Source organism: Lactuca serriola, chromosome 1 (assembly GCF_051521515.1).
Source record: "Lactuca serriola cultivar US96UC23 chromosome 1, Lser_US96UC23_V15, whole genome shotgun sequence".
NCBI classification, from domain to species: Eukaryota; Viridiplantae; Streptophyta; class Magnoliopsida; order Asterales; family Asteraceae; genus Lactuca; species Lactuca serriola.
Window position 1 is genome coordinate 50,032,957 of NC_136408.1, and position 24,317 is coordinate 50,057,273.

The 24,317-nt window shown below is 35.4% G+C and overlaps 1 protein-coding gene across 1 annotated transcript; it reads left to right on the plus strand.

The window, feature by feature from the left end:
• The first annotated feature begins 13,265 nt into the window (after nucleotides 1-13,265).
• On the plus strand, nucleotides 13,266-14,973 carry LOC145068553 (desiccation-related protein PCC13-62-like). Its single transcript, XM_079015532.1, has 3 exons — nucleotides 13,266-13,628; nucleotides 13,716-13,941; nucleotides 14,510-14,973. The coding sequence occupies exons 1-3, from the start codon at nucleotides 13,303-13,305 to the stop codon at nucleotides 14,900-14,902; spliced, it is 945 nt and encodes a 314-aa protein (XP_078871658.1). The 5' UTR covers nucleotides 13,266-13,302; the 3' UTR covers nucleotides 14,903-14,973.
• The last annotated feature ends 9,344 nt before the right edge of the window (nucleotides 14,974-24,317 follow it).

Here is a 24,317-nt window from a genome sequence, read left to right on the forward strand (position 1 = left end):
TGTAACAACAAAAAATGGTGATGTGAATGAACATAACAAGGAATGACAGTGTTTGCGTTTTAGGGTATAACTTTCACGAGAATCTATTGCTTGATAAGCAGTCGTGACATCTGTTGTTATCTTTCTTGAGGTATAGGTGTTCATTGATAAATTCTATATTTTCATCAACATTTAATCTATCGTTAACGGTATATAAGTTTTTGCATTGAATAATCTATTATTCATTAATCTCTTTGACTATGCTACTCATGTTAAAAGGAAAGGATGCTACCAAGTATGGACAACTCCAAGGTTTACTCTCAGTGTAATGAATCTTCCCTTTCATTTCCATGACATGATGGGAAGACTCATATTCTTCATTTAATAGCATATTTAATCTATTTTTTAAATCGTATTTGAACAGGTTCTGTGTGAAAGTAGAGTACATGGATTGTCATGAGAAATTTTGTCCAATAAATTTTGAATATAAGACTATTCAAAAGCAAACACATTTTATGTTGTTATTATGTGGTTTCTAATGGTGTTATGCAAGAGACAGAAGCAATAACAATACAAAAGGTGAACAATTGCTGAACGTGCTATTTGTTTTTTTAAATAAATATGTATTTTTTATAACCTTGGTGCATATTATCTTGAAATATTAAACTATGTTACTTAAATGATATGAAATTTTCACTATTTAATCTCAATTTTATGTTAGTTGCAGATTTGGAATCAAGAAATGATACAGTGGAGATGATTACTATCAAGTCAAGAAATTTTATTCAAGTTAGGCTAATTGACATTGTTGCAAACACCACCAAATACCATGCTTATGTTTCTCTCTTATCTCACTGAATACCTTCACAACAATCAAGTTTGATTTTTATTGGATTTCGGTAAGTTCGGTGATCCACTTCTTCATTTCTTTTTTGATTTTAAACCATTTTTGGAATAGGTTTCATCTTTTTATTTGTAGTTTTTTTATTGGATTTTGTGGAGCTGTTTTGAGTTTTGACTCGGCACTCACCATCTCCGGAACCTCTGGTCTCCCATCATGGTAGTAAGTTTACACGTGTCCAATTTTTCCCTTAGGTTATAAGTTTACATCTTTCACTTTTGGCAAAAGGTATACCAAAATCTGTCAGTTATGAGTCTTTATGTCTAATATTATATGGTATGTTGGTGTGCTCACAAAGTTCTATTCATATGAAAATGAAATAGGTTCATGCTAATTTATGTTTTATTTTATTTTTTTTAACATGGAAACGTTTTAATCTCTTATGATACATGGAGCAGTTGTGCATTTTGTCCAATTGTTTCCAAAGACATGTTTTTTCATTACTACTTTTATGTAATGTGCAAATTTGAAATTGTTATTTGGTGTTGTGTTCTTTTCTAATTGTTCCAGTTATATGTACTTTAAACGTATTCATTGTTCAAATGGAAGTTAAGAATTTGTTCAAATGGAAGCTAAGACTATGTTTTGAATGGGTGTCAGATCTTCAATGAATGTGTCTTACTGTGGGTTCTAAGAGACCCAAATTGGTCATTATTGGCAAAAGCACTGAGTTGCATCCTTTTGGCTATATATGACATAACTCCTTTGGATGGCCATGAAATTCAAATGGTAATGCATTTAAGCTATAAAATTAACTGGGAATTACTATGGTTGCATGTTGGTTTTAGTTTGCTAATTAGATTCTCTTTTATGTTCTACATGTTTTGTAACAGAAGAAAAAGAAGCATCAACACAAGTAGGTAGTTTGGAAGGCGAATGTGGACTAAAATTTAGGTAAAGTGGAAGAATGGTTTTTGTTCAACTTGGAAGAATGGCTTAAAGTGGCATCCCTTTATGGTGAAAACTTGATTCTGGATATTACCACATTTCTTTACATATGTTTAGTCTTGGCTCTAACAACTTATGTATAGAAGCATGTGAAATGGCATAATTGTATTTCTGATCGTATAGTAAAATGCAAAATTGACTTTTGGGAATATATATGTGTACTACACAAGGATTTTTTAAGTATTGCTAAATTATTATTATTATTATTATTATTATTATTATTATTATTATTATTATTTGAATTTATATACTAAAATCCTCCCATAACAATTAACTATGAAGACGAGAGACACCTTGATGTAAGTAATCTATTTTTACTTTGTGTATATTTCGTATGCCGTCCTTCCAATATATTGTTTCTTACTTTTAATATGATATGTTTCTTAAAGCGAAATAATCATTATCAAGCGAAAAGAAACTCATTGTCTTTAGAAACTAATTTTTGAAATAAACTATACATACCCGTCGCTTGGCGCGGGTAAACGACTAGTGTGTGTGTGTGTGTGTGTGTATATATATATATATATATATATATATATATATATGTGTGTGTGTGTGTGTATATAATTAGTGTGTTTTGTGTAGCTGAGTATTTGGGCAGAGTAACACTAGGTACTAAGCTTATCCAAAGAATGACTAAAATGAGTTTCAGCATTTCCTGGCAACTGGTCAACATGACAACTAGGTATGATCTTATATATGATAGTGGTTTAGTATAACAACTAGGCATAATATTAATTAAAGAGTTTGGGTTGAGTAACTACTGGGCATAATATCATCATAATGTTATGAGCATAATTAGCTAACTACAATTAGTAATAACTATGTAAAGTTTCATTTTAGACATGTATTTCCCCCTTCCCCTCCCCCCCTCCCGCGAAAAGATTTGGAAAGTGAGTCGTGAACTCACCTGTGAGTTATGAAAACATTACGGTAGGGTAGAACTCACAAGTTTGCACTTCGAAAGATGCTCGAGGCGGTGGCACGCGAAACGATATAGAGAGAAAACGGAAGAAAGTGATGATGAAGTGATCTGTCGTGTAACGCCTGGTTCATGGTACACATTTAATTATAATTTATTCATTTTTGTAGAGAAACTCGACGAGTTGGGAGCCCTAAACTCGTCGAGTAGAAACCAAAACTGACACGGGTTTTAAGTAACCTGCTCGACGAGTTGAGAGGCCTTAACTCGACGAGTAGGGCTACCAGGATGAAACCCTAATTTCAGGGTTTTGCACCCTATTTAAGCATCCTAATCCCCATTTGTTGGCCTCATTTCCAGCCCATAAGTCCCAAACCCTAGATTCAGAAATCCTAATGCATTTGTGAGCTTGTGGGCCATTTTTGAGTGAAACTTGGTGTGTTTTGAAGCTTGTGAAGGAAGGAGAAGCTTGGGGATTCAAGAAGAAGCTAGTAGATCCAGAGACTCCATTTCATACTCATCATTTTCTGGTAATCAAGTCTCAAACTTGCTTAGTATATTCTTAGAACTCTTTATTATCACTTTATTGGTTTTTTGGTCCAAGAAGCTTGATCTTTGGGATATGGACGTCCCAAGTGAGTAAACCTTCAGATTTGGAATCATGGAGGGCTTTCATGGCATAAAGGTGCAAACTTTATAACCATTGAAGCCCCATACAAGCTATAGGATGCCATTTTGGCCTTTTAAGCTCCAAAAGGCCACGCATGGAGTGAAAGGTGGAAGCTTTACGTGTTCAATTAGTGATTAGGGTGTAGAACTCTATTTGTATGCTTTAGTTTGGAGTATGGATGGCTTATGGACCAAGATCTAGGTCCTAAAGAGTTAGGGTTTGAGCTAAACCCATTAAGCAAAGGTATTAACGTGTAAAGTTGGAAACTTTACCCTTAGAAGGACATTTTTAGTGTATATGAGAAGCATGAAGCTTATATCTGAAGAGTAGGGGCTTAATCCATTAAGATGGCCTAAACAGATTGAGGAACTCGTCGAGTCCATAGAGGAACTTGACGAGTTGAGTCGTTTTTTCCCGATTCTAAATAGGGTAGAACTCGACGTGTCTGAGGAGAGACTCGACGAGTTGACTCGTTTTATCATGACTACGAGTAACAAAGGAACTCGGCTAGTCGGAGGGATGACTCGAGGAGTTGAGTCAACTCGTAGTGTTGACTTTGACTTCGCCTAAGCGTTGAATTTGACTTGGACCAAGGTTGACCCATGAAGGAGTCTTGATGTAAGGAATGATATCTAAGGGGTTGTTTTGTATAGGGCGTGAGTAGATCCGGTTACAAGAGCAGATACATTCAGCTACTTCACTCGACATTTAAGGTGAGTTTTCCTCTAATAGGAATGAGTCGAAGGCACCAATGTTGGCCCGTTTATGTATGTTAGCATATGTCGGACTTAGGTCCGATGCTAGGGTTAGCCCGATGTAGGTTATATGTTTCTAGATTTCGGTCCGATACCGGGGAAAGCCCGAGAAATGTTTTATGCTTGATGTCTTCGTGATTCTTTCATGTGTTTGTTTATGTGTTCCAGGCTTCGATTTCAATGTCGGGGCAAGCCTGAGGAATGTTTAGCTTATATGTTATGTATATGTTTCGGGCTTCGGTCCGATGTCGGGGCAAGCCCGAGGAATGTTTATATGTTTATGTTATGTGTTTGTGTTATATGCTTGTTGATATGTTATATGTATACAGGACCTCATTCCGATGTCGGGCGGGGCCCAATGTCGGACTTAAGTCCGATTCCAGGAAGGGCCCAATGTCGGATTCGTCTGATGTCGGGCGGGGCCCAATGTAGCGGGAAAGGCCCAATGTATGTTATTATGTGATTATGTGTATGGTATGTGGTAGTTTGGGGAGACTCACTAAGCTTCGTGCTTACAGTTTTCAGTTTTGGTTTCAGGTACTTCCGCGAGTAAGGGCAAAAGCTCGTGATGACTGCATTGCACACACCACAACGTTTAGCTTGGGATGATTTACTCTGATATTTGGACATGTGATTTTGATACAGTGTTTTGATATGATGTTTTGAGATATTATCACTTATGTTTTTATGAGATGATTTGGATTACTGTGGTTTTATTTATAAATTAAAACAAAATTTTGGACCGTATTTTTGGGATGTTTTATGTCAAAACCTGCTATTTATAACAAGTTTTGACCTCCGTGTCGCGCAATTACGCGTGAACCATATAATGTTGCCATGTGTCCTCATCTCAGTGTGTCACGTCATCCCGTATCTCGACGTATCAGGTGTCAGTGTGTGCGGCGCATTGCGCGAGCACGCACGAAGCTAAAAATTAAACATTGAAATTCCATAACTCTCGCATACGAACTCCGTTCTCAATGACTTTTATATATTCATGTAGGTCTTGTCATTCTCTACAAGTTTCCTTTTGGTCGTTTGTCTACTTTTGACTTTCGTTTTTCGATGTGTTTTTATTACTGTTATGATTTTATAAAAATCATAACTCCTTCATATGACGCCCGTTTTAGGCGTTCATTGCATCATAATTCCTACTTTTTGTAATACTATGATTTCCTAGTTAGTGACTTTCTCTAAAAGTCGACCAATCTCCTTGTAGTTTTCATCGTTGTAACTTTTTAAGTACGGTATATTTTTATTTACCATAAACGTCATATCTCACCCATACCGTGTTAGATTCTTACAGAATTTATATTTCTAAAATCGCGGTAACCTATAGAGTCCAAATATGTTATACTGCTCTCAAAGTGACACAACTTTTTGCACACTTATTTTTATGCATAATGGTTGACGTAATTAAGGATGGAACATTCAAATATATTATAATATATCGTGTGATTACAAGGATTTCCTTATTACATTTTTACGTCCTATCATTAAATATTAACTACGGTTGGTGACGTATTCTCTGGGTTGTCACAAGGGTTGGTCTGATAGTTGTATGTTTGGGTTGAAAGAAACCCCAGGGTTGGGCCCATTATTGCATGTTCGGGTTGAAACATACCCCATAGTCAGGCCTATGATTATATGTTGGGTTGGAATGTACCCCAAGGCTGGGCCTACAGATTTGTATGGCATGTAGTACTTTGGAGAACTCACTAAGCTTTGTGCTTACGGTTTTCAATTTAAACATTTTTATGTACTTCCAGTTTCACAAGGAAGAGCCCGGTTTGATCACACTACATCCCCCGAAGATTTATTCTGTAATGATTGTTTATGAATTTACTCTGATGTTTTGAGAATGCTTTTACTATGATCATCTTTTGGGATAATTAATGAATGGTTTGACTTATTTAAAAATGAAAATTTTTATTCGGTACTTTTGGGACGTTACATCTTTAGTAATATATTATGAGAATTCTGACACACCTCCATTGTTATCAATAAGAATGAAACTTGATGTTGATTATATAGCCGATTACGTAACTTCCATAAGAACCATAACACTTTTCACATATAATTGTGTATATTTATATAAGGATAATTTGTATCAGAGCTTCCATATGCATTTGGATCTGAATAAGGATTTAAGAAGGAATCATGCTAAGATTTCAAAAATAATATTATCAGTAAATACCTAGAAAGTCTTTATACTAGGTACTTATATATACTATGAATTTCATACATAAAAGGAACAAAAGATCCAAAATCAAAAATTAAATGCTTACTTATATAGATCTCATTGATATTGACATTTGCATAAAAAAAACTAAGCAATGTTAGAAAATATAGGGGAGGAAATGTAAAGCCCCGTTTATTTATTAAATCAATAAATAAAATAATGAGCGAATAGTAGCCCTAAATCGATAATTATTTAGCAAGGTATTGATCTCGAGGAGCTAATCGTTATAATTTTAGAGATTTGGGGGTTAAAATGTAAGTTCGGATTGATTGGGTAAGTATTTGTGAAGAGAAGGACCACTCGGCAAATTATTGGGACTTAAAATGGTAAATTTCGGACTCAATTTGAAGAGAATTTGGGGCTAAGGGGCTATTTGTTAAATTAGGGATTTATTTTGTAAGGAATTATGGAAAGGAGGGCTAAAGGGTAACTTTTGGATTTAAATTGAAAACAAATGTTATGGGGAGGGGCTGAACTTGGAAAAACGAATATAAGTTTGAAGATCACGGAATTTAAACCCGGTGACCCTCCTTCCCGTTTAAAGCCATCGCTACCAAACCCTAACCATATCTCTAACTTTAGCCGCCACCTTACCAATCTCCAACCGTCACCCCCCCCCCTTATGCCTCCTACCGTCGGCCGCCACCCCATTATCCCTTGCTTCTCCGACCGACCAAGCCGCCAAAGAACCAAGATGACCGACGTCATTTCACTCCGCTGAAGACGTGAACCCCCACTGCTGAAGACGAACGCCGCCATGGAGCGACATGGCAGTTGAGGTCGGAGGGAACACGCCCGGGAGTGTCGTTGTTGCTGTTTCCGGTGGACGCCGCTACTCCGTTGTAGCGCTGATGTACCGCCGCTTCTCTTCTACTGTTACATAGCTGTTACCGTTCCTTTTTCTTCTTCTTTTTCGCTGCTGCTGCTTCCTCGTGTCACCACCGCCACCGTACGCCGCCAGGTGGGCGGCTGGATCCACTTACAAGCAAGGAAACACGTGTGTGTGTGTACCTTTTGTGAGTTCGTGTAGGTGTGTGTGATTTCTGCTTCAAGATTCGTGTGGTGGGTGTTGCTACTTGACGGGGAACCGAGAGAAACCACCGCCACCACCGCGAGGTGGCGGCTGTTGTCCCAAAGCTTTTGATGTCGCCGTTGTGGGCCACCGGGAGGGTGGCTGGGGTGTATCTCGCAGATTAGAAGCATCGATGTGGGTGTTTAATTCCATGGAGAGGCATGGGTGTTTATTTGGTCGGAAAAGGCATCACCACCACCGTGAGCTGGTGGCTGCCACCATACACCACCGTGTTTATGTGTGAGTGTTAGTTAGTTAGTTAGTGTGTGTGTGTGTGTTTAGTATTGGATAAAAGTATCGTAATTGTAACCGGAACGAAAAATAATGAAAAGAAACTAAAAACCACCACCGTAGGGTGGTGGCTGCCGCCACCTACTGCCACCGGCCGCTGTGTCGGGTGGTAGTGTGCTTTGATGGTGTTTGGACTCGTTTGGATGATTGGACAAGGGACTAAAACCCTAATGGTCCCAATGAAGCTTATTGGACTCTAATGGACCCAATAAAACCCTAATGGGCTTAATAATATTTTTAGTGGGCTTGATAGGCCCAATAAAGCCCTAATTGATCTAAAAGCCCAACAAATTATTAAATGGGCTAGTATTGGGTTGGAAACCCTAATTAGGGTTTGGAAAGCGCTAATGCCAATGAAACCCTAACTTTAAGAATTAATCGGGTCACACACACAAGAATCATTTAATAACTTGAGATATTAAATAATAAACTTTGGCAAAGATTAATCTAAGCGATAATGGACTTAATGGATTAAGTCTTTAATGGGTTAAGTAGGAAACTTAACCCTAATCATCATTTTATGTGAAACCCTAATTTCACTTGGGTTTATTGTTGGGCCTTTCTTTTGGGCCTTGAGGGTTGGGTAATCAATGGGCCATCCAAAGTCAAGCCAATGAACTAGAATAATTTAATGGGCCTAGGGTAAGGCCCATGTAAGGGGCTTAGGCCTAATTTGGAAAATCGGGCCATAGATGGGCCATAGTTTGGGCCTTAATGATTATATGGTGTTGGGCCTTAGAATGAAACCATGTGTAGGCCTAGTCCCAATTTGGAAAATTGGGCCATGTGTTGGGTTTGATTCCTAATTGACTTTGGGTCTATGGATTGGGCCTTGGGCTTGAATGAGTCAAGCTTGGGGTAATGTAGTAATTATCCAAAGAATGTACTATTGGTTATGTGTTGGGACCCAATTATTAATTGGGTGATGTTTTGATATTGACAGATCGAGAATCTGTCATCCAGCAGCTGGGGTCGAGTCTGCGGGACTTTAGCAGTGTGGGGTTGAGTCTACGGAACTTCAGCAGTGCGAGGTGAGTTACCTTCCAGTAGCGGTGGGTCTATGGCCACAATGCCGGCCCACCAGTAGGAGTTGTATGTTAGATGATTGTCTTTGTGATATCATCTAGGTTTGCTACTACCTGATATGTTATATGCTGGCATGATATGTTATCTGTGATAGTGGTAGTAGGAGAGGAATAGTCCCCAAGTTCGGTTGTTAGGATCGAAGAGTAGTTCGGACACCCCAGGTATGTCTGATAGTATGTTGTGTTATGATATATGTGGTAGTAGCTGAGTGTGGGTGAGGCCCGTATCTCAGAGATAGTGGAGTGTGGGCGAGGCCCGTATCTCCCAGCTAGCGGAGTGTAGGCGAGGCTCGTATCTCCATGAGTGTGGGCGAGGCCCGTATCTCCTAGTTGTTCATTATATGATTGAACATACTTGTATGTTATGGATTAGTAGCTGAGTGTGGGCGAGGCCCGTATCTCAGAGATAGTGGAGTGTGGGCGAGGCCTGTATCTCCCAGCTAGCGGAGTTTGGGCGAGACCCGTATCTCCATGAGTGTGGGCGAGGCCCGTATCTCCTAGTTGTTCATTATATGATTGTATGGTATGTGGTATGATGGGGGAACTCACTAAGATTTGTGCTTACGGTTTTCAGTTTTGGTTTCAGGTACTTCGTTTTCAAAGAAAATGAGCCGGCTCGATCGCAGCGTATCACACTATGGTTTTCCGCACATGAGATCTTTGGGATTACACTCTGATATTATTTTATGATAACACGTTTGATTATTTCTACTTTGGTTTTGACTTGACATGATATTACGGATGTATTATTACACTGTTGGTCTTATAATGACGTATTTAAAAATGAAATTTTTGGCCTGTATTTTTGGGATGTTACAGGAAAGATGAGATCAATAATCAAATATTCCTAGATATCATGAGGATGATGTAGAGTTCATTTTCCATAACCTTAATTTCAAGCTTATGCATGCTTTATCTTGTAACATCTTATTTATGATATGTATTCTTGAAATTATATTGTTGACCCTTAGTCGAATTTTGAGTTAATTATTGATTGGGGTTGTTTATTGAGCACGGTGCGCTTCCGAACAATAGGCTTGACGAGATTTTAGGGTTTCATGGTTATTTAAGCACACTTAAGCCTCTAGGGTTGGATCATTTACAACCTTTATCACCCCTTGAGTGTGTTTTCGAAAACCTTAGCCCATCTCCTCGCATTTCAAGCTTGATTTCCTTTGGAGCTTGGAAGTGAAGGAAAAGAGTAAATCCATAAAGTTCACACCTTTTTTGTACTTCTGTAAGTAAAAAGCTCCAAAACTTCCCTTCTAGTTGTTAGATCTTGCTTATGGTTCCTTTTATGTACTTTTGGTCCCATTTTGGTGATGAGCTTGGAGTTGAGGTGACTCCCAGCTCCTTCTAAGCACTTGGGGTTATTATTTGGACCATTTTAAGCCGAAAAGTTGATATCTTGGACATGTTATTTGAGCCATGCAAGTGGTGTTGTCTTTTTTTGGTCATTTTGAGCTTAAAAGTCTAGATCTAGTGAGTTTTGGGATGACTTAATGGATAAAGTTAGAAACTTTATCCATTTGAACATTGTTAGAGTTCATATCTGAAAGATGGAGTTCTAAATTAATGGATTAATTTGAAATACCTTGTGATATAAGCTTGAACGTGACATTCTTTTCTTAGGTACAGTGATCTTTTAAGGTTTTCTCAGTCCCACTTGCTTTAAGCTATTAAACCCGACTGTTTTGTCCTTTTGTGGGTGTGGCGTACCCAGAAGAAAGTATGGCGCGCTTTTGACTTAAAGTTGACTTTTTGGCTAGGTTTAACTTTAGGTCAAACTTTAGGGTTTTAGGTCATGGGTTGAGGTTGACTTTTTTTTGCATGATTAGGTGGTTGTTGTACTAGCCCCCACATTCTGCGAGTTGTGCTAATTTTATGACTGTTTATGAGGTGAGTCTTCTCACTATATTATAATTGGAGACGTGGTGTCATTGTATGCTTGTTTTCATTGTGACTCTTTCTAGTCTGTTTATATACTTTCTTTCTATTATGTTTATATGCTTGTTGGGTAGGACCCGTTGTTATGCTATGTTGGGTGGGGTCCATTGTTCAGGACGGGGTCCAATACTTAGGGTAGGGCCTATTATTCAATTATATGAGGTCCATTAACCAGGGTGGGGCTCATTACTTGTGTTGTATGTGGTATCTTAGGAAACTCACTAAGCTTTGTGCTTACGATTTAAGTTTAAATGTTTGATGTACTTCTGATAATAAAGGGAAGAGTCGGACATGATTGCATCGCATCCTCCAGAGATTTTGCGCTATCTATTTATATTTTACTCTGATGTTTTTGATGAGATCACATTTTCTATACTTTGATGTTTTTATGATATCACATTTTATATAGTTTGATTATCTTTGATAGGATGGGAATGAATGGTTTTATCTTATGCTAAAATGAAAATTTGAATTTGAATTTTTGGGATGTTACATCTCCTAAAATCGATTTTAAGTTAATCCATAAGATGACACTTCTAGTTTCTATAACTAAAATGAAGCAACATGCTAGATTAAATATATGGAAAACTCAAATTCGTTGGACACCAAAATTTTGGTATATCATAAGTATCTATACCTGCATAACCCCTAGATGGATAAGAATGATAATGTCATTTTTTTTGGAAAATAGTAAATAGTTTTCGAAAGTTACAAAATCGTTACAACATTTCACATTTTAGATATGTCTTGAGTTCAATGAAATTACCCACTTTATAACTCTCTCTTTGAAGTGTACTTAACTTATTTTCAAGAATTTATCCAACCTTTAGAAAGTCTAAATGTGTCAGGAAGCCCCCTTGTGGAAGCCACCTTTTGGAAAGTTTAAGGAGTTTAGACTAGACCTGACAAACTTGGTGTACTCTATAAGCTTCATCTTAAGTTGAAACATTAAACGAGTTAAGAGAGTTTGATCCTAACTCGACCTGTTTAATTAGCGTGTTATGTCATGTCTACCCATTTATTTTTGTGTCAAAGTTTGTGTCAGGTTAGCAGGTTACGATTTATACCTTGTAAATATATTACGTCATAACGGGTTGAAACCCTAAACATGTTGAAAAAGTAGGAGTTTGAAGGACATAAAGAAAAAAATGAAAAAAAGAGTATTAGTTAAAAGGTGGAAGGGGGAAGTCATAAGGAGGAGGGAGTGACATCGTAAGACTGTGGAGTATATTTACCTAATCAGTAAGTCATTTTCTTATTACAAAGCGACTCAATCCATAGTTTTCTTTTATATCTAATTTTGGATTTGGGGTTGTCCAATTATTTAAGTAATTAAAAAAAAAAAACTTGCATTTTTAGAAACATGTCATTTTCGAGTTAAAATTCTCAACTCTAACATTATTTTTTAATTTTTTGTCATGTCGTGTTAACTCGTTTGATTAAACATGTTGAAAGTTCTTCCTTAAATAATAAATAATTTTGCAAATGTCATTTAACTCGTCCATGCGCGTCTAGAATATATTTGTCATGTTGGTACGAAGTTCTTAGAAGTTAGGGTTAAACGTTTTTTTGGTAGTGGTTAAATTAAATGCATTTTCATATTTAAAACCATTTTATTTCTTTAAGGGAACTACATGTGAACCTTTTTGGACAAGTCTACTTTGATCAATCCTGCTTTCATAAGGTTGAATTTATGTGTAATGTTATTTTTTATTTTTTATTTTTTATTTTTTTAAATTCAAAGTCGTTTTATAGCCTATCTAAATATTTATTCATCGTTTGTTTCAACTAACGTGCACTTATCGTTGTTATATGCAATCACCACAAGGACCATACCGATCCATTATTTTATTAGTGTTATTTCGGTTAAATAAATGTCAAAATCTAATTATCTGCTTGATAAGTTAAACGTATTTTTGGTTATTTGTTTGAATGATTTGTGTTTATAAACAATAAACTTGCTATTAAATGGATTGATTGGATCCAAAATTGAATGAATGTCATTCTAATGTAAATGTAAATGTTTTTTAGCATCTTGCTAGCTTTGTTTTTTTATATAAATATTTTTTAACTGTTTAAAAAATTAAAAATAAATATCAAAATCAAATAGTTAAAACCAACATTTTTTTGTAATTGTTTTAAATAAATATTTGTTATCATGGGTCTATCCCTGATAATATCACCATATCTTAAAAAAACCGAGACAAACATAAGTGAACACTACTCAATCAGATTTCACAAAATTGTTACGTGTTTGGGACGAAATAATAGATTCTAGCAAAACAAGATATTTCCATTTCAAGTAGCACTACACACCCTTAATTAGCCGATCATTAAATGTCCATTCACATTTTTTCTTTTGCTAAATTTCATAATTTCCTAACCACATAATTTCGACCCCTATAAAATGAAAACATGCATATTATAAATTATCAAACCAGATACTTGCTAAATTCGAGACAACGAAGCAAAAACCCTTCTCAATATTCCATGGTGACATCCTCCTCCGCCATCTTTGCCACTAGCGGCCAGATGATCATAACCATAATACTCCTCATCCTTTTGGAGTCCACCACCTCACATGCAAATTTCAAATTGCCTAAATCTGATACAAAACTTTTAGAGTTTCCCTTAAATTTAGAATACTTGGAATGTGAATTCTTCTTATTTGGATCTTTGGGTAGGGGTTTGGATCAAATCCAACCGAATCTTACTGGTGGTGGGCCACCACCGATCGGTGTAAAACAAGCCAATCTAAGTGCTTTAATTAGAGACATAATCACCCAATTTGGTTATCAAGAAGTTGGTCATGTCAGGTTCATCCTTGTAACCCTTCTTTTATTAGAGGTTTATGGGTATTTGAGATGTTTCTAAAATATTTTATACATACGCATTATACACAGGGCTATAAAAAGCACGATTCTTGGATTTCCAAGGCCATTGCTGAATTTAAGTGAAGCAGCATTTGCAAATGTAATGAACAATGCATTTGGAGAGCCTTTATATCCACCTTTTGATCCATATGCCAACGATATTAATTATTTGCTCGCGTCCTACGTTATCCCTTATGTCGGCCTTACAGGTTATGTAGGTGCAAATCCATATCTCCTAAGTCCCATTGCAAAAAAGGTATACTATTTTCTGTCTTCCACTTTTGTATATTATTATAAGATAATATGTAGGGTTAGTAAATAATAATAACGAATACGAATATTAACTTGTTTCATACGATGAGGATAATTGTGCTACGTTTCAAGACACATGAGATCTTTATATATTTTGAAATATGGCCTAAACATGACCATGCACATAGTCCATATCGACCCCCGGAAACGTCACTAGAGACATTTGAAATCTGTGATCGTAATACCAACAATAAGGTCAATGGACAAAAGACTAAAGAGATTCTACAATTCAAAATAATATTGCACCTTAAAAATTATTTTATTACTTTTCAAATATTTTTTATGCTTTGTCAACTAATAGTCTACAACCTGATTTATTACTTGTAAGAGTAAGATGTTCTCTAGGAAGTGCGTTTGTATTTGTACATCTTAATGAAAAAATGTTACGTCTCTTTACTTTTACCAAAACAACTCTATTACTTAAAGTACTTCAAATAAACAAAATATGCATATGCATGTATTAATAAAAAATTGTTTTTTTTTTTTTTAACAATTGGAAAAATTATTACCAGCTTGTTGCCGGTCTTTTGGGTATCGAAGCAGGTCAAGATGCAGTTATTAGAAGTCTTCTTTACGAACGAAAGACAGAAAAGGTGATCCCATATAACTACACAGTAGCAGAATTCACTAACAGAATCTCAGAGCTTCGAAACAAATTAGGTCATACTGGCATAAGAGACGAAGGCCTTATTGTCCCACGTTACTTAGGGGCTGAAGGGAGGATAATGGGAAACATTTTGTCTGGCGATAAAAATTCATTGTCATATAGTCGCACACCAAGGCAAATTCTTCGTATTGTTTATGAAAATGGAAATGAACATTATCCCGGTGGATTTTATCCTCGTGGTGCTAATGGGACTATTGCTCGAAAATATTTGAAGTATGGAGCATATTTTAAAGAATGATTCGCTTGGATTTTTTATTAATTGATATTTGTGATGAAGCATATATAACATGTAATGAAACATACAATGTAATGGTGGGCCTGCTACTAGGGCATTGGTATTGATATTTGTAATTTGGTGTGAATGATAATAGTTTTATTGTTGGATGTCAATGAGATTGCTACAGTTCTTTTTATGAAAATATTTCAACTACATTAATGGAAATTAATAATTGGGTTTGATCAACAAGACCTTCAAATGGTACTTTTACTATTTGAAGAAAAATCATATATATCGTAAATTGGTATCAATGAAGAATTTATTAAGAGCAGAGAGATCCATAGGTGGTTTTGGTTCAAAAGTCGTTAAGTCAATTAAGAACTTAGGCTTTCTTTTTGCATAATAAATCAATAATATATAACATAATTTTATCTACAAATTAATAAACTCAAGGAGTTAACTCAGGATAATCATTTTTTTCTAAGAATACAAAATTACAAAAATAGTCCTATGATTTGTCAAAAGTAACAAAGTTAATCCTGCTAATTTTTTTTTTTTTTGATACAAATGGCCCTTGTGGGTATTCATAGACCACCGGGACTATTTTTGTAATTCGTTTTAAAATGATAAGAGTGATAGAAAATAAGGGAAGGAGTATTCGAACTTAGGACCTTCTATCCCTCTCATTTTTCAATCAAAACTTTAGCCAACTAAGCTAGAGTCAAACTTATTTTATTTTCCCGAAAATTAATATATATTACCAAAAAATCGCAAATATATTAATAAAAAATACATATTTTTACAAAAAAACTTTTTTTTTAATTAAACAAAATATATTTTTAGCATTGTAAACAAAATATATTTTACAAACAATTTACTTTTTTTTTTTTTACTTATTTGTCTTTCGTAATTTTTTTATGTATTTTAAAAAAATACATTTTCGTATGATATGTTATTACATTGCTATGATCTTAAAACATATTTTTACGTTTTTATAAAAATATGTTTTTTTTTTCTTTACATAGAAAACAAAGATTTTTTAACGTATTTATTTATGGAAAATATGATTTTTTATATATTTAAAAAATACATTTTTCGTATTAAAAGTTTTTACGTAAAAACATTAAGCACGTGATAACATAACGTAAAAAAATGTTTTAGGATCAAATCAAAACGACTTATATTTTCTACGTAAAACAAACTAAAAACGTTAACATAACGTAAAAATGTGTTTTTGTATGATATTTTATCAGGTTAATGTTTCTATCGTAAAACGTATTTTAAACAATATATTTAAGATAACATATTTTTATGAAAACACATAAAAACATATTATACAACAACACATTTCGTATAAATAATTATTTAAGATATCATATTTAGCTTATTTAAGACAACATATTATAAACGTTACACATATATTTAAGATGAAATATTATACAAAAACACATATTTACGAAATGTTATTTTGTTCTTAATGTTTTTACGTAAAAAAATAATTGCAAACCAACTAAAGACGTTAACATAAGATAAAAATATATATTTTCGGATTATAACAATCTAATAATATTTTATACAAAAACATATTCTTTTAAATATATAAAAAAAACATAATTTACATAAAATAAATACGTAAAAAAAAGCTTTTTTATTTCTACGTAAAATAAAAAAAAAACATATTTTTATATGAAAACGTAAAAATATGCTTTAGGATCATAGGAATATAATAACATATTATATGAAAAAAATATTTTTTTTATATACATAAAAAATATTTTATAAAAAACAAATACGTAAAAAAAAGTAAATTGTTTCTAAAAATTTTTTTTTTTTACAATACGCTAAAAATATATTTTGTTTAATTTAAAAAAGTTTTTTTTATAAAAATATGTTTTTTTTATTAATGTATTTAAGGTTTTAGATAATATACATTATTTTTCAGAAATATAAAACAAGTTTCACTCTACCCTAATTGGCTAGAGTTTTGGTTGAAAAGGAAGAGGGGGAGGTGTCCCAATTTCGAATTCTTCTTCCCTCATTCTCTTTCATTTTCTTTGGTACTTTTTATTTTAAGACAAATTACAAAAATGATCCCTCATTTTCTTTCATACTTTTCATTTTAAGACAAATTACAAAAATGGTCCCTGTGGTTTAACTAAAGTTGCAAATCCAGTCCCTTTATACTTGAAAAGACGAAAATACTCTTACGAATTCAGTCTCTAATGGCTAAAAACTAACGGCGTTAGTAAAAAGGGTCATCTGTGCAAGTTTTGAAAACCACAAGGGCCATTTACATCAAAAAAAATTAGCAGGGACTAACTTTGATACTTTTTGGAAACCACAGGGACTATTTTGTAATTTTGTCTTTTAAGAAATACGACGAGGCTTTTCGAAATTGGACTGATATATAACTCTAGATAAACAATCTTACCAGCCCAATATAATCAATTTTTAAGCCTATAAGTTATATATTAGCCCATTTATTTAAGTCGTTATAGAGCTATAATCGATTTTGTTTCCTTTCTTCTTTTTTGCCAATAAAATCAATTTTTTTTTCTTGAAGTTTTTTCCAGCGATAAAAGGCCATACACAGTTGTTCTTTTATTTTAAAGGTTTTTCTTCAGCCATCGGTTTTCTTTTCTAAATTTCACTTTTCAAGCCAAATAAACTGACTACATCAATCTCAAAATTGTTTTTCCAAACCGTATTTTTTTTGCTACTATCAAGTATGAACTTTTGTGATATGACCTTTAAGTGGGTTAGCCTCCAAGAAGATAGAGTGAAAAAGAATTTTTTGCATGTTTTTTTTCCCAAATGAAATTACAAGACTTAAATAAGAAAATGCTACATAAACTAAATGCACTTTATTATAGAACATGAGTGATGGAAAGGAGATAATGCATGTTGGGAAAACTACTTCTTCCACTAACTAGTTTAACATGTGCTTAATGTGATTGACTAATTCCTTTTGACCCTCCTGGAGCTTTTATCTCGACAGCAGCTTTCGGCCCAGTTGTGGTCAATGGATCTTCTATGGGCTTATGGTGTTGAGTTGAGTCCCGGACTGTATCAATGCCCTCCCCTTAAGACGGGACCTTGTCCTCAAGGTCGGAGATGGTAACACCTGTAGTTAAGGTCATGTTGGCCGGTGGATGAAGCCCGCGTATAGTAACTTGTTGATTGTTAAACCGGAAGGATAAAGAGGGAACCGAGAAATCCACCCTAATAGGGCCTAAAGAGCAGAGCCAAGCATAACCCAAAATAAGTTCACATCCAGTGAAGGCGAAAAGAAAAAGCGGTACCGGGAATGAGGTTCGATCCAAGGTGACTGGAACGTGAGGGCAATACCCGTGGCAATGTAGTGGTTCACCGTTTCCGACGAGCATCGGGAATGGAGGCGTTGGTTGGAATGTTAAGTTGAGCAAGGAGGCGATGTTTGTCTGAATTAGGTTATGGGCATTGTCAGAGTCGACAAGAATGCTAACCGGGCGGTCCTTAATAAGATCGGTTAGTTTCATAGAGGTTGCGATAGTCATCCCGAAAAAAACAGTCGGTGAAATAGAAATAAAATGTGGAACAGTGGGATTGTCGGTTAGCAATGGTAAGGTGGAATCTGTTGGAAGGTGTGGTGTATTGTCCACAATGAGTAAAAATTGGGGGGATTGCAAACGGTGTCCCAGTGTGTAGCGTTCGAGGCAACGAAAAAAAGCCTGATAGGGCGACTTTGTTGCAGCTGATCAAGTGACAGACAGGCGAGCGGTGAGCAGTGGTGTAGAGGTAGTTGGTTGGGCAGAAGTGATAACGGTGGAAGCAGGTACCAAGACGGAGGAGCCCTTGGTGGGGGTCAGTAAAAGGGTTGGTGATTGGAGGGACTCGACGTGGTTGATAGCAACAGGGGAAGCGGAGGCGGTGAATTTTTCTTCCAAGAGTTTTGCTAAGCTGACTGCTTGGGTAAAGGAAGTGGGTTTAAGGATAGATAACTCATTTTGGATAGTTGGTCGTAAACTAGAAATAAAGCAGTTTAGCAATGCTTCTGGTTGCAACCCAACGACCATATTACTTAACCGTTCGAAATTCGCGACATACTCGGTGACTGTGGTGGTTTGCTAGAGTTTGAACAAAGCAGCTTGGTGGTTCTCAAAAGACGATGGACCAAAGTAGAGTTCAAGAGCATGGGAAAACTCAGGCCACGAAGTGAGAAGGTTGTTGTTGGCTAAGTATTTGTACCAACTTAAGGCATCAACGGTAAAGTAGAATTGAGCTAACAGGAGATGTTGGGTGGGTTGAATGGAGTAATAGTCAAAGTAATTGGTGGCTTAAAAGAGCCAATCAAGGGGGTTGGATCTGTCAAATGTCAGGAGATGAATTTTCGGTGGTCGGGGGTTGTGGTTGATCGGCAGCGGTGACGATGGAGGTGGGTTTGGTAGGTATGTTGGGTGGTGATGATTTGCGATGTTTATGGTGAGGGTGTCATGTTGGGTGTTAGTGGTGGTGGCAAGATGAAAAAGTGCTTGAATGTGGTCTAGTGGATTCTCATTGGGTTTGTTTTCTGGTTTAGGAGGGATGTCGATTGTCGTATCTTTCCGGGGAGGCAAGGTTGGGAGATGGGGAATGAAAGCACCAAATTATATGCCCTTAAGTGGGTTAGCCTCCAAGAAGATAGAGTGAAGAAGAACACACAATATACTTGGAACAATTTTATGCACGTTTTTTTCCCAAATGAAATTACAAGACTTAAATAAGAAAATGCTACCTAAACTAAATGCACTTTATTAGAGAACATGGGTGATGGAAAGGAGATCATGCATGTTGGAAAAACTACTTCTTCCACTAACTAATTTAACATGTGCTTAATGTGATTGACTAATCATTTTGACCCACCTGGAGCTTTTATCTTGACAGCAGCTTTCGACCCAGTTATGGTCAACGGATCTTCCATGGGCTTGTGGTGTTGAGTTGAGTCCAGGACTATATCATTTTGTTTTTGGATCGTTGCACTAGATGTTCACTTTATATTTGTTTTGGACCCCGATTAAAAAAAAGATCGTAAATTCTTGGCATAAATACGGTTACATCTCCACAATAATATTCTCCAAAAAGTATGTGATATCCACATTTTTACGACCATTTTAAAACTTTTTATTTATGCTTAATTAAAACAAAGTTTATTTATAAATGCGGAATTTGGTCTCGTAAAAGTATTTCTGAAGAAATGTTTTTCGTTGATTTTTAAAAGTTTGGAATGTCATAACTGATACAAAAGATAATCATAAACAAACCTTATAGTATCTTAGATTATCAATCTACATCTCCTTGAATCTCTTATCATTCATGAATCTTTATACTGCTACCTGTGATACAAAGAAGCTAAGTGAGTCAGATTGGGAAATCTGGTGAGTACATAACGTTTTCAACCCACAGTAATATAGTTAATATGTTTAGTTATCAAACAATTAACCCGATTACTCATCCCCCTTTTCTCCTTTATTCTTCCCTAAGAATCTACCCTAAGGGTCATCATAGTCATCGTTCTTGACAGTATTGTTATAGGGATTTTTACGCAACACGTGTCACTAGGTTCTATCTTACGGTTCATCATGATCCTACCAAGTTGTTCTTTACTTGATAGATCGTAAACTGGAGGAAAGTAACTATGCACTAGCTTGATAAAAGTCTTGGCACATATAGCATTCAATTATCTAACTTTTGCATTCGAGCTCCGTTTTCGACGTTCTTTGTATCCTTAGAATCCTCTCGATGAGCTCTACAACATTCATTAAGGTCTCAACATCTAATTTTTGCTCTAACAAAAAATCATATTTAGACCGTTTTAGACTGTTAAAGTCCGTGCGAAATTCATCACTTCTTCATATGAACTCCGTTATTGATTTTCTTTATATCGACGGGTTCATATTTGTGACATCCCCAAAATCACGGCCAGAAAAGACCGGTTTCATTTATGTTTTTTAAAATAATTTCAGAGTAAATCCTTTTGATTTAAAAGAGTTGCGGAATTTATTCCCAAAACAAAATATGCCAAAATAATATTTATCAAAGCATTTCATCAAGAGATGCATTTTCATTATATAATCAAAACTCGGGATGTCATGTTCCGATACAGACCATAAAGCATAAACGATAACATTACAAGTCATTCAACAAATATATACATATACAGACTTGTAAACAAAACAACTCGATGATTCATCCGTCTTATGCCCTTGCGCCGCTTCCTGTAATACAAATAAAACTGAGCGGGTCAGGCTTGGGAGCCTGGTGAGCATATAGGGTTTTCAACCCACAATAAATAATTATATTTAAATTCACCAACCAACGATAACCCGATTACCCATTCCCGTTATCCTCACTTTACGTCCCTAAAACAACATCTATCTCAAGGGACCTAATCTAGGATTTTCATCGAGACGGACATTACTGCTAAGGGGTTTCCTCAACAATAGATGTTCTAAAGGCAACCATGAGGGGGATAGAGTACACCGGTGAATACATCATTCACAACACCTACAGGTTATGAACCTGCTAGCATTCCACTGGACTGTCTAGAAAGAGTCTGTGGTCGTTATCCATACTCCGCTGAATAACTAGATCAACAACAACAACATCGAGGCCTCTTATCTGTTTATCACACATCAACTATCTACCCATGTTCTACCCAACATATTAGTAGATAAAAATATATATTTTTACACATAGTTTAAAACCTGTATAGCATTTTCATTCAATACATATTCCACATAACAGATGAGGCACACCCACATAACACGTATTTCATAGAAAATAGATCATATCTATGAGATAGAAGAGAGTGAATATACATTCACACACATAACAACAAAATTATACACATAACACGTATTTCGTATAAAATACTTCATAATTATGCGTTAGAAGAAAATAACTACACACTCACTTGATCAGAAGATGATCCGACAGCACTACGACTTGCAGAAGTAGTATTCTTCGGCAGATCTGGAAGATCTCCACAAAAATCGAACTTCTCGCGGGTAGAGCTTCGGCTCGGGAATCGCACGTCTCGGGGTCTCGGGAGCGTGAAACTTCCTTCTTAACTTGGATACGAGATCCAGGGCGTCGGGATGGCTTCGGGGGTTTACACGCAAAGCTTTGGCACAAAAAGGAGGAGAAATGAGCAAATAAGCCTGGAACCCTCGCATCCTATTTATAGGAGGTGGAAGCCTCGCAGTACGCTGGGCGTACAGCCGTACGCGGGGCGTACGCCTCGGATCGTCACTGCATGCGTCATCGGAGCACTCGAGTCCGAGGCGGTGCATGCATCGGGGTACGTTGGGCATACACTAGTACGCTGGGCGTACTTCGGATCAGATCAGTGATTCCTTCGGATATACATCCGAATTAAAGATTAAATTTATATATTTTAATTATTTAATAAACTTCAAAAATTCATATCTTCTTCATACGAACTCCGTTTTCGACGTTGTTTATATCCACGCGTAGGTGAGACTACGCTCTACAACTTTCGTTTAGACTCCGTCGGATAATTTTGAATTTATTTTTATTATTTATTTTTAGTAGGCCGGGACAGAAAAACATCGTTATAAATTCATAACTTCTTCATCCGGCGTCCGTTCTCGCCTAACTTTTTATCGCTTCGCTACCACTAACGAGATCTTCGATTCTCGTTTAGATTGTTTCGGCTAAAAACCGTTCGATCTCAAATCGAGTATTCGGGCTGCATACCGCTAAGTCGAAACTTCAGAAAATCATAACTTCCTCATACGAAGTCAAATTTGGGCGTTCTATATATATTCGGAAACCTCGTTTCGGCCATTACAACTTCATGTAAAGATATCAAATTTATTTTACACTTAAATTTTGACGATTATTTTTATTCTTAATTAATCAAATCACATAATTAAGCAATTAAGCACAAAACACATAATACTCAAATAATACAATTCTATTATTTCAAAACGGGTTACAAAGATTAACCTAGACTATTATACCAACATTAATGACAAGCCCAGAAACACAGGCGTTACAATATTCACATAATCTTCAATTCTCATTTAGACTGTTTCAACTAACAATCAACCGATTAAAATTTCAATTTTTGTGTCCGCATTGTTGCGCTGAAACTTCGAAAAATCATAACTTCCTCTCACGAAGTCAGAGTTAGATGTTCTGTATATGCACGCTCTCGGTTTAATGAGTACTGCGACTTTCATTTAGATCACTTAGATTAAAAATTAATTTATCAAAAAATCACTTTCTTCGATACGCAAAGTTGTGCCGGTTTAATCACGAAACTTCGAAAAAGTATAACTTTTTCATATGAAGTCGGATTTCAACGTTCTTTATATGTACGGAATATTTATCACATATACTATAACTTTGTTTAATAGTACCTGCTCTACAATCGGAGTGGTTAATAATGCATGTAAGTATGATGATATTGAGCTATGCGGCTCTTCTTTGTGGATCCTTATTATCAGTAGCACTTCTAGTCATTACATTTAGAAAGATTTTTTATAGTTATAAAAGTAATAATTTCTTAAAATTAAATGAGTCTTTTTCATTTGGTGAAATCCAATACAAGAATGAAAGAAACAATATTTTTTTTAAAAATTACTTTTTGTCTGCTAAGAATTATTACAAGGCCCAATTGATTCAACAATTAGATTATTGGAGTTATCGCGTGATTAGCCTAGGATTTATATTTTTAACCATAGGTATTCTTTCAGGAGCAGTATGGGCTAATGAAGCATGGGGATCACAAAAAAAATAGGAGGAAGTTGTGACACGTTCACTAAAAAAAATCCGTTTGTAGCGAATAATTTATTAAAAAAAATAAATTAAATTCAATTTGGGCGAACGATGGGAATTGAACCCGCGCATGGTGGATTCACAATCCACTGCCTTGATCCAGACCAGGTTATTATTATTTCTTTTTCTGCTTTTGTGTTAAGCTTATTTATTTTTTTTAATAAATTATTCGCTACAAACGGATTTTTTTTAGTTAAATAATATTCTATCAAAATATCATTTTATAACGCTTGTTAAATCTTAATTGATTAGCCCGAATCTGCGGGTGTTACAAAGTATTTAATGAAAGAATTGCGGCTACGGTTTGCTCAAAACTTGAATCAGTATGCATGAAGAAATATATCATGAGTAAGATGAAGATAAGTCAAAAGTTTTTTCCTTACATAAACTTCAATAATGTAGAGACTTGCTTACCAACATATTCGAGTTCAAAGATATTATTTATAATATGACTACATTGGAAATCAAGTATGACGAGGAGGATCATAGATTGATCATCTTATGTTCTTTTCCGTCATCATATTCAAATATACTGTTGAAAGATATTATATATATATACAAACTTATCATTTATCATTAAGTATATAGTTGTTATTGTATATTTGGTATGTAT